The following is a 9,217-nucleotide window of genomic DNA, read 5'->3' as shown; positions in this document are numbered from 1 at the left end:
GTCAGCAGTGCGGATCTCTCCCTAGGATCCTGGACTAGTGTGGATGTGACTGCCCAGAATCTGCCAGGTCTCTGCTCTGCTTTTCCTAGACCAACACAGTGCCCACAGCAGCTACAGCCTGCCCAGGTTCCTGGCTGGCCCAAGGCCATCAGTGGGGTCTCCCTGCATGGTGGGACCTCAGGTCCCTGGCCAAGCTCAGTGGTGCCCAAGGATGTGGCTTGTCCAGGACCCCTGAGGCCCACAACCTGCCCTGGCACACTGCTACCTTCAATGTCTTAAAACAAAAATGTTAAAACCTCAGCCAGCAGCGTGGCTAAGCAGCTAAAGTCCTTGCCTTGAACTCGCTGCGATCCCATTATGGACGCAGGTTCTAATCCCGGCAGCCCCACTTCCCATCCAGCTCCCTGCTTGTGGCCCGGGAAAGCAGTGGAGGACGGCCCAAAGCCTTGGGACCCTGCACCCGCGTGGGAGACCCAGAAGATCAGACAGAAGATCCCCCTGCGTAACTCTGCCTTTCAAATAAATAAATCAATCTTTCAAAAATAAAAATGAAGCAGGAGAGAAAGAAGGGAGCCAGAGATAGGAGGGGCCTGGCTTTTATCTGGTGCTTGCCATGTGCTGGGCCCTGCCAGGAACTCTCCCCCCACCCAGGCCTGCAGTCATACGAAATAAACAACGGGGCAGGTGCCCGCTGGGCATCAGCACGTGCAGCGAGGCTAAGTAAACCGGGTCTCCCCATCCCCCTGCCCCAAATGCACGCGGGAGGTGGCCCCCAACTCCTGATGGTCCCTCCCATCACCCGGAACTTCTTTCCTCCTCCTTGTCAGTGGAACCCAAATAGTCAAAAAGAACAAAAAAACAAATGCAGAGCTCCAGCTGCCGCTGGAACCCTCGCCGTGCTGCTCTGCAGGGCAGCAGGCCCCTAATAAACGCTGCCTCAGCAAAATCTCCCTATAAGTGAGTGGAAGTGGGGGGTCCGTCTTTTTTTGGGGATGGGTGGGTCGTGGGAGACCGTTCTAGCTCACGCCAGGAGGCTCGCCACCGGGCAGAATGCAAGGCTGCGAATTGTGGAGAGGAGGGGAGGGAGAAGGGGAAGAGAAGGCGGCCCGCGTGGGAGGCGGCGCCTTGTTTTGTTTGGGGTTGCCTGCGGCACGCGGCGCGCGGCCCCTTTAAGAGCCGACAGGAATGTATCAAAACAAAAAGACCGCCTGCCCTTGGGCCGCGCGCCGCACGTGACCGCACAGCTGATTTCCTGGCCGCCGCCCCGCCCCCGCCGCCGTCTTCTGCTTCTTTATTTTATTTTATTTTATTTTATTTTTTTTTGTTGCTGCCGCCGCAGCAGCAGCAGCCGCCACCGCGCAGTGTCAACGCCAACGCCGCCCCGGGCCGCACCCCGCGCGCCCGGCACCCCGCGCCCGGCACCCCGCGCGCCCGGCACCCCGACCCCGCCGCGGCCCGCGCCCCTCATGGCGCACTCGGGGGCCGCCGCGCAGCCCGGCGCGCAGGAGCAGGGATGCCCCATCCGCGTGGAGCACGACCGGCGGCGCCGCCAGTTCACCGTCCGGCTCAACGGTAACGCGCCCCGCTCGCCTTTTGTGTGCGCCCCGGGGGGGGGGGGGTACTCTGGCCTCCCGGGCACCTGCTCGCACGGACCGGGCCGTCTTCCGGGGGCGGGAGGGAGCCCGCGGCGGGGTGGCCCCCTGCGCGACTCCGGTCCGCGTCCCGAGGCGAGGCTGAGCGAGGCTGGAGCTCCTGTGCGCCCCCGTGCGCCCCCGTGCCTCGGTCTCCCCGCCTGCACCCCACGGGTTGGTTGGGGAGGGCGCAGCGGGTGTGTGGGGAGCACACAGCAGGGTTGGGGGCTGGTGTGGCGGTGCGGGGGTCGTTGTTTTGGAAGCTTCGAGCAGCCCGCGCCCGCCCCTTTGGGGTGAGAAATAGAATGTTGATAGCCGGGAGCTCCTTTGAGGCCACCCTGAGCCTGGCCCACTGTGGCCCTGTCCTGATGGGGAGAACCCGCAGGGGGCTGCGGAGCCCATTTCTGAGACGGGAAGGCAAAGGCCCGGGACAACCTGGAGGGCAAGCTGGAAGCTTTCCTGAGGGTCAGCCGGTGGGGGGGAAACAGGGCTCGACCCCCTCTCAGGACACTCGCCCAAACACATACACACCAGCTGGGCAGTACTGGCCATCTAATCCAGCCACAGCCTCCACGGCCTCTGCGGCCTTACGCTTGGGACTGGCACTGCCACCCTTCGTCACAGATGGCGAAACTGAGGCCAGGGCGGTTTCTAGAAAGGGCTTTCCTTGCCCAGTGTGGGACCTCAAAAACGGGACCTTGGCCACCTTGGTCCACCTCCTGCCTCTTGTCATCCCAGGTCCGTCCCCGTCTGGCTGTGACACTCAGCAGCCCTTCCCTGTCTCTTAAGGGACAGGGAGAAGCCTTGTGACTTTCTGAGTCCCTCTTTCTGAGGTGCAGAGGCCTGTGGCACCCCCAAGGGAAAGAAGGAAGAAGGGGGTGTTCAGCTCAGCTTGGCTTCTCTCTTCCAAATGGGCTGACACAGCGCCAGCCCCCCAGACAGCGCCAGCCCTCCGGAGCTGGGAGCTGAGCGTGGTCAGGATGGCCTAGCCACAGCTCCTCCTGGGTTCTTGCTCTCTGCAACCTGCGCCCTGCCAGCACTGGGGCCCCAGGGAGTATTTGCATCTGGGCTCAGGCCTCACCTGGAAGCCAGCAGGTGTGAAGGGCTGGGCAGAGTGAGGCCAGCTGTGTTCCTGCCAGCTCAGGCGTGGGGGAGGGGAGACGCTGGAGCACCTGTGTTTGGTGAGCACTTACTGTGTACCAGGAGGCCCTGCACCAGGTAGGGGGGATGGAAAACCCCTCTCTGGGTCCCTTGAGTAGCAAAACAGCAGGTTGGGGCGCCCAGGAGTCGCCCAGCAGCGGCTGGGCTGTCCTACCTGGCTCGGAGGGCAGGGTGGAGCAGACGCAGGCAGCGGCCACTGCACACTTACAGCAGTCAATGCGAGGGCCAGGCAGGAAGGCCCAGATCCTGGACAGATGTGGACTGAAGGGATTTAGTGATGTGGGGATGGCGGGAGGCCATTTGATGCCTTCCCACCCTTTCCAGGTTTTGTTAAAGGGTCCATTTGACAGATGGGCAAACAACGGGCACAGGAGGTAGCTAAGCTGCCCACCTCCCTCCCAGAGCTGCCCTGCTCTGGCCTCCTCCTCTGCCCCACTCAGAGCTGAGTAGCACTTGGAGATGAGGCCCTGCCCCTGTGCCAGGCCCCTGCATCCGTGCACCTGCTGGGAGCCGGTGTTCCCATGAGGATGAGCCCCCAGCCAGGCTGTGCACCTGCACGCGTCCTCCCCACAGACCAGCTGAGGACTGGTGAACTTCCCCTCACACCTCCGCTGCCAGAGGCCTGGGGCACCCTGACTCACCCATCACCCTCCGACGTGTATAGGTGAAGCCCCATTTCTTAGGGGTCTTTGGTCCCCCATTTGGGGGGCGGGGCTCGCAGGGAAGGGCCTCCCCCTTAGGAGAGCAGCTTCAACCTGCTTTCTCTCTAGACAGCCACAGCACACGATGGCCCCCAGGCCTTGGGTTCCTTCTCGTGATTCCCAGGTGACGGGTGCTGCCTGGCCTTGGGCCCTTGGGGCAGGTTCCGGAGCCCAGATCAGGGCCCCTGGAGGCCTGAGCCAAGCCACTGCCAGTGAGCCAAGATGACAGTATGTACCTCCTTTGTCCCTGCTGGGCTGTGCGTGGGGTGTCCCCGGGACCCCTCATTCCTGCCAGGCTCACTCACCCCTACCTAGACAACTGGCTGTCTCACTGCCACTTCCACAGCCGACCCTGGGACCTTTGCATGTGCCCTCTGGGCCCCCTCCCCGGGCTGCCTGTCCCTCTCTGCGCCACTCTCCTGAGCGCAACATCCACCCGTCACCGGCAGGACCATCCTTCTTCCTGCCTGTTCCCCCGCTGAGAGGCACTCCACAAGGGAGGGGTCTGTGGGTGTCATTCTGGGGTGCCTACCTGGCACGCAAACCTGAACCAGCCCCTGGCAATGCCTTCCACAAGCTGGGGGTCTGGGAGCCTTGGGGGAGGGGGCAGAAGCTGCGGCTCCTGGGTTGCGATGGGGGAGGCTCCCAGCGCTGCAGAGTCCTTGCCCAGGCCCCAGAACCGGGACTCCCAGCCTCAACGCCTTCACACCTGCCCTTGGGTCACCCACCTGTCAGCTCACCCTGGCCTGGCGGCTCTTTCCCACTCCCTCACCTGGGTTACTGATCACCTTGTGACTCCCGGAAATGAATACTTCAAAACACTGGTAGCAAGCTGGGCTTCACAGATACACGGTTGTTTGGGCGTGTGAAAGTGAAGCCACTCTTCACTTTGGAGTGCCTCTTGGGGGCGTCGTGGGAGCAGAGCCCTGTGTGTGCCATCTGTGCTATGATACACACATTCTCTGAACTTTTAATCTTTTAAAGTATATGTTTCTTTTTATTGGAAAGGCAGATTTACAGAGAGGAGAGACAGAGAGATCTTCCATCTCTTGGTTCGTTCTTCAAACGTCTGCAATGGACAGAGCTTAAGCCGATCCGAAGCCAGGAACCAGGAGCTGCTTCTGGGTCTCCCATGTGGGCGCAGGTGCCCAAGGACTTGAGCTATTTGCTGCTTCTTTCCCAGGCCACAAGCAGGGAGCTGGATGAGAAATGGAGCAGCTGGGGCTTGAACCAGCACCCCGTATGGGATCCCAGTGGTTGCAGGTGGAGGCCTTGTTCGAATGGCTGAGAGTCTTTGTGCCGGCTGATCCCTCTGCTTGGCACACTGTTCCTCATACTCGGGCATGACTGATTCGCCTTCCTCCTCCCCGTGTCTGCCTGCCAGCCACGCAGGCTGGTACTCGGGCCTGCTGTAGCCAGGCTCGCTGGCCTCTACTGACTGTGCCCGCATCCGGTCCTTCAGCTGGCTTGTCTGTCACTTTGTCCTAGTACCTAAAGTGATAGCTGAGTTCAGGAACTGTTGGATGAATAGATGGGAAAGTAGAGAAATGGACAGAAGGAAACGCGTGATAGTCAAGTGGATGAGTGGAGGAGCGGGTGGGCGGATGTGTTCGTGGAGGAGTAGCTAGCTGGATGGCTCGATGGAGGGGTGAGTGGTGAATGGATAAGTGGGTGACAGGATATGCTTATCCAGGCTGATGGGAGGTTGGATAGAAGAATGGCTGGATGGGTCAGTGGGTGCCTGGGATACATGAGTGGCTGGATGGAGGAGTGGGTAGAAAGATGGATAGTGAATGGAGGCAGGTGGGTGACTTGGGATGGGGTTCAGGTGTAACCATGGAGGGGGCAGCAGAAACTGACCAGGGTAGCAACCGATGCCCACCTGAGTGTTCTTTGGGGGCTGCCATGTTCAGCAGGCCTGGTCTCTGGTGTCCCTGAATGTACCTGTTCCCTCCCCCAGGGTGCCATGACCGGGCTGTCCTGCTCTATGAGTACGTGGGCAAGCGAATTGTGGACCTGCAGCACACCGAGGTCCCCGATGCCTACCGTGGCCGAGGTATCGCCAAGCACCTTGCCAAGGTATGGGCTGGTGGGATGCGGGGCTGGAGATGGGTACAAGGGCCTCCATCTTTACTAGCCTATTGCTGGGCCAGCGTGAGCCCGGTCTCACGCTGCAGCTGGTAGGTTGAAGCTGGCACCTGGCGCACCTCACCTCCTGAGCATCTCCTGTGGTTGCCGGTGGTCCTTGCGAGCCCTGTGCTTCTTGTCCTGCAGGGTTCTAGCACAGTGAACCCGCCAGGGTCACCACGTGCCTGCTGGGTTAGCCTGCTCCTGTTCCAAGACCCAAGCACTTGGCATATAGCAGGTGTACTTCTGTAAACCCTTGCAGAGCTGGTGGTGGCATTGGCATGGGGGGTGGGATGGTCATACCACCTGGCCCATGTCCAGGCTTGGGCTGGACCAGGGGGTATTGCAAACACAAGCGAAGAATGGCCTGGGGGCCCTCAGCTATCCCTCCTCCTCTCACCTGTCCTGACCCCTGCTCCTTCCCCAGCCTAGCTCAACAGAATGGCAGACCCCTGGGGACTTGCACCTGTACCTTGTACCAGGGTCATCCTGGGTTACCAGGGAGGAGGAGGCTCAGAGATGCCATCAGTAAAGGCCCTATACTACTATGTGTGTGGCAGGACTCTGACCCCTCCCCACTCCTCTACCCTGGCCCCAGGCTGCGCTGGACTTCGTGGTGGAGGAGGACCTGAAGGCTCACCTCACGTGCTGGTACATCCAGAAGTATGTCAAGGAAAACCCCCTGCCGCAGTACCTGGAGCGCCTGCAGCCGTGACGGCCCCCAGCTGGCCCCACGGTCTTTCCCCCTGCCGGGAGCAGACGCCAAGAGGACGCTTGCCCGCCTGTGGACCCCGGCTCCTACTCCTGGCTAAGGACGGGTCCAGCACCCACAGCCTCGGCTCTCGGCAGCTCCTGCCATGCAGACACCAGCCGAGCTTCGCGGGGGGGGTACCCCAGGCTCCCTACAGCAGCGCTGTCCTGTGGCCACCGCCTGGGAATGGCTGTCCTGGGAGCCAGGAGAGCATCTCCGGCAGCCCCATGGAGCAATAAATAACCCTTGCATGCCAACTTCCAAGGGCAGGAACACTGCACCCCAGCTACCAGCAGCACCCCGTCCCCCCAGCCTCTCCTAGACCCTGTGTCCCCAGCAGGGGCCGTGAGGGGTGAGGACTGAGCACCAACCCAGGCTCAAACTCATTCACACACACACTTGCACATGCACGACACACACACATGACCACGTGCTGAGCGGTGGCCGTGTTGTCCTTGGCCGTCGACCTCTGCAGCAAATGGAGGTCGCCACTGCCTGCCTGCCACAGGCAGCCCGGGCTCAGCTGTTTCGGAGGCAGTGGGGACCCCAGGATGCCTTGGGATGGGGGAGTCTCCGCTCTCCATCAGGGCCCCCCCCCCAGTCCTGCCCAGAAGCCCAGTGTAGCAGCAGGTCGTGGAGGACCCCTGTGGGGGCTGGGATGAGTCCAGGCCCTGCTTTTCGGGTTCACGGCTCCCTCTGTGGGCTGGGGTGTCCACAGGAGTGCTTTTGCATGACCCCCCTTCGCTGCCCAGTGCTGGCACTGAGACCCTGCTCTCTGTGGGGAGTGCGGCGGAAGGGAAGGGACATGCCCCAGCCAACTTCCCAAGGGTGGTGTTGTGCGCAGGCGCAGGGACCTCAAGACTGGCCTGGGCTCCCAGGTGTGGGTCAGCAATGGCCACTGGCTGGCTCCCCTCGGTGCCCTTCAACCTGGGATCGGGGAGCAAGGGGCTCAGCTGGCCTGTGCCAGGTGCCTAGGGTTACAGTTTGAGAGGAGAGAACAGGTTGTGGGCCTGGGAGTGGCTGGGGGGGCTCCCCAGGAGGTCCCCCCTACACACACACACACACCCCCACACACACACACACACACACACACACGTGTACATACCTAGAGCACAAGCTCCTGACTTCTTTGTGGCTCAGTGGCCGAGCATCACCAGGGCTGGCCATGGAGCAGAGAGGCAGTGATGCCCCCCTGGCCCCAGCAGGGCCCTGCACACTGTGCTCCTCAGCAGGTAACTGACCCCCCCCCTCCGAGTACTTGACCGTGGGGTTTCCACAGGCGAGGCCCAGGCCTCTTGGGGCTGCCTTAAAGTGACACAGACCGCCCCTCAGCCAGCATATCCTGATGGCCCGTGGCTGGCCTGTCCTCTGGTGCTACCCCACCCCTGTCCCCAGGAGCCCCGTGTGGCTGGGGCCTGGGCCCTCAGCCCGTACAAGACCCTGGTGGGAGCAGGCAGGGAATCCGTGCCTTTCTACTCAGGACCTGCTCCCTGGGCCGGCTCCGTTGACCCTCACGTGGCCTGAGCGTGCCTCCAGGGCAGTCACCCAGTCACCCCGATTTTGAACAGACAAGGAGACAGACCAAGGCTCAGCGGGTAGACCCAGGTGTGATGAGCGTGGCAGAGTGGCTGGGGCCTCCCAGCTGTGCTGACATCAGGATTCCCCACCCCACCCCGCCAAGGCCGGGCACCTTTGCTGCCTGTGCCCTGCCCATCCCCCGTTGCCTAAATGCCCCAATGGGGATGTATTTTTTTTTTTTTCTTCTCTTAGCCCTGTTTCTTTCTCCCAGCTGTCCCTTCCTGGGCCTGCTGGGCCAACAGGAGGTGCACCTGAGGCTGAGGGCGGAGGGATTCGAGGGGTCTGGCTCACAAACCTGCAGCCCACACAGCTGGAGCAGCCCAGGACACAGCCAGTTTCCAGCTCACGTGCTGCCGGATCTCAGCAGTATCTAGGCGACAGGTGGCCACGGAAAGCAATAAACAGGTGCAAGCCCCCCCCCCGCCCCCCCACACACACCCCCCAGCTCCCTTGCAGCGTAGCCATGGGGCTCTGCCAGGCTACTCCCAGGCTTTCCTGGCACCCTCCCCCTCCCCAGGCCTGTCCCTGTCCAGCTCAGTGTGTCTCTACCGTTCTCAGGGTCTCACTCCTTCCAGATCACTCCCCACACCAGAAATCCAGCGGGGCTGTGCATGCCGCCTGGGGTGCAGCTCCGCAACCGGCAGGATCAGATTGAGGGGGTTTGTGTTTTTTTGGCCATTTTTGTTCTCCGTGTCTACAAGAGGTTAAATAAAAGCAGGATGCTTTTCTGGTTGTCAAGGGTGCCGTCTTGTGCTGTGTGTGTGCCTGGACACTTTTTTCCCCGGGCGGGGGGATGGGGGGGGAGTCAGAACCTGCCAGGTGTCCCTGACCCGGGACCCTTAAGGTTCATGTTCAGCATGTGTTACCCAGGGGTGCCTGTCAGCCACTGGGGTGAGGTTCTGCCCTGTGCTGCTGTGCAGTTGCTTAATGGGGACTGAAGAATTCTCCCTTGCAGTCCAGGAGGCTGGGGGTTGGGGGGGGCCAGGGACCCTCCTCTGGGTCATCCCACAATGAGAGACAGAAGGACAAGAAAGCCCTGGGGTCCCTCGCCCCCGTGATGGCACACAGGTCCCACCCTGTAGTCCTGGCAGTTGTCCACTTGCAAGGTCCCCCATCTCGGCATGCTTGTCTTAGCTTAAGTTTCCAACACATGAACTTGGTTGTGGGGGTGGGGGGAAATTTAGATGCAACCACTCTCAGGATCCCAGCCCCACAGGGAGGTCATTGCCATGTCCCATCATGCCAGCCAACCAGGGCCTCGGTTTCAA

General features: G+C 61.6%; 1 protein-coding gene across 1 annotated transcript; it reads left to right on the top strand.

Annotated features, from left to right (window-relative positions):
- Nucleotides 1-1,412: 1,412 nt before the first annotated feature.
- LOC121167552 (protein NATD1) lies at nucleotides 1,413-8,687 on the top strand. Its single transcript, XM_040997025.1, has 3 exons — nucleotides 1,413-1,572; nucleotides 5,454-5,572; nucleotides 6,219-8,687. Exons 1-3 carry the CDS (start codon nucleotides 1,467-1,469, stop codon nucleotides 6,333-6,335), a joined length of 342 nt encoding a protein of 113 aa, XP_040852959.1. The 5' UTR covers nucleotides 1,413-1,466; the 3' UTR covers nucleotides 6,336-8,687.
- Nucleotides 8,688-9,217: the final 530 nt, after the last annotated feature.

The sequence above is a fragment of the Ochotona curzoniae genome, unplaced genomic scaffold (assembly GCF_017591425.1).
Source record: "Ochotona curzoniae isolate NIBS_2020 unplaced genomic scaffold, NIBS_Ocur_1.0 patch386, whole genome shotgun sequence".
Classification (NCBI taxonomy): domain Eukaryota; kingdom Metazoa; phylum Chordata; class Mammalia; order Lagomorpha; family Ochotonidae; genus Ochotona; species Ochotona curzoniae.
Note: the sequence above shows the minus strand (reverse complement) of the source record. Positions and strands in the feature narration are given on the sequence as shown.

Excerpts from the sequence above, each read along its gene's own strand:
- LOC121167552 (XM_040997025.1), top strand. The coding sequence starts at position 1,467 with ATGGCGCACTCGGGGGCCGCCGCGCAGCCCGGCGCGCAGGAGCAGGGA. Across the intron at positions 1,573-5,453 it reads GTTCACCGTCCGGCTCAACG|GGTGCCATGACCGGGCTGTC; the intron begins GTAACGCGCCCC and ends TCCCTCCCCCAG. Across the intron at positions 5,573-6,218 it reads TCGCCAAGCACCTTGCCAAG|GCTGCGCTGGACTTCGTGGT; the intron begins GTATGGGCTGGT and ends CCCTGGCCCCAG.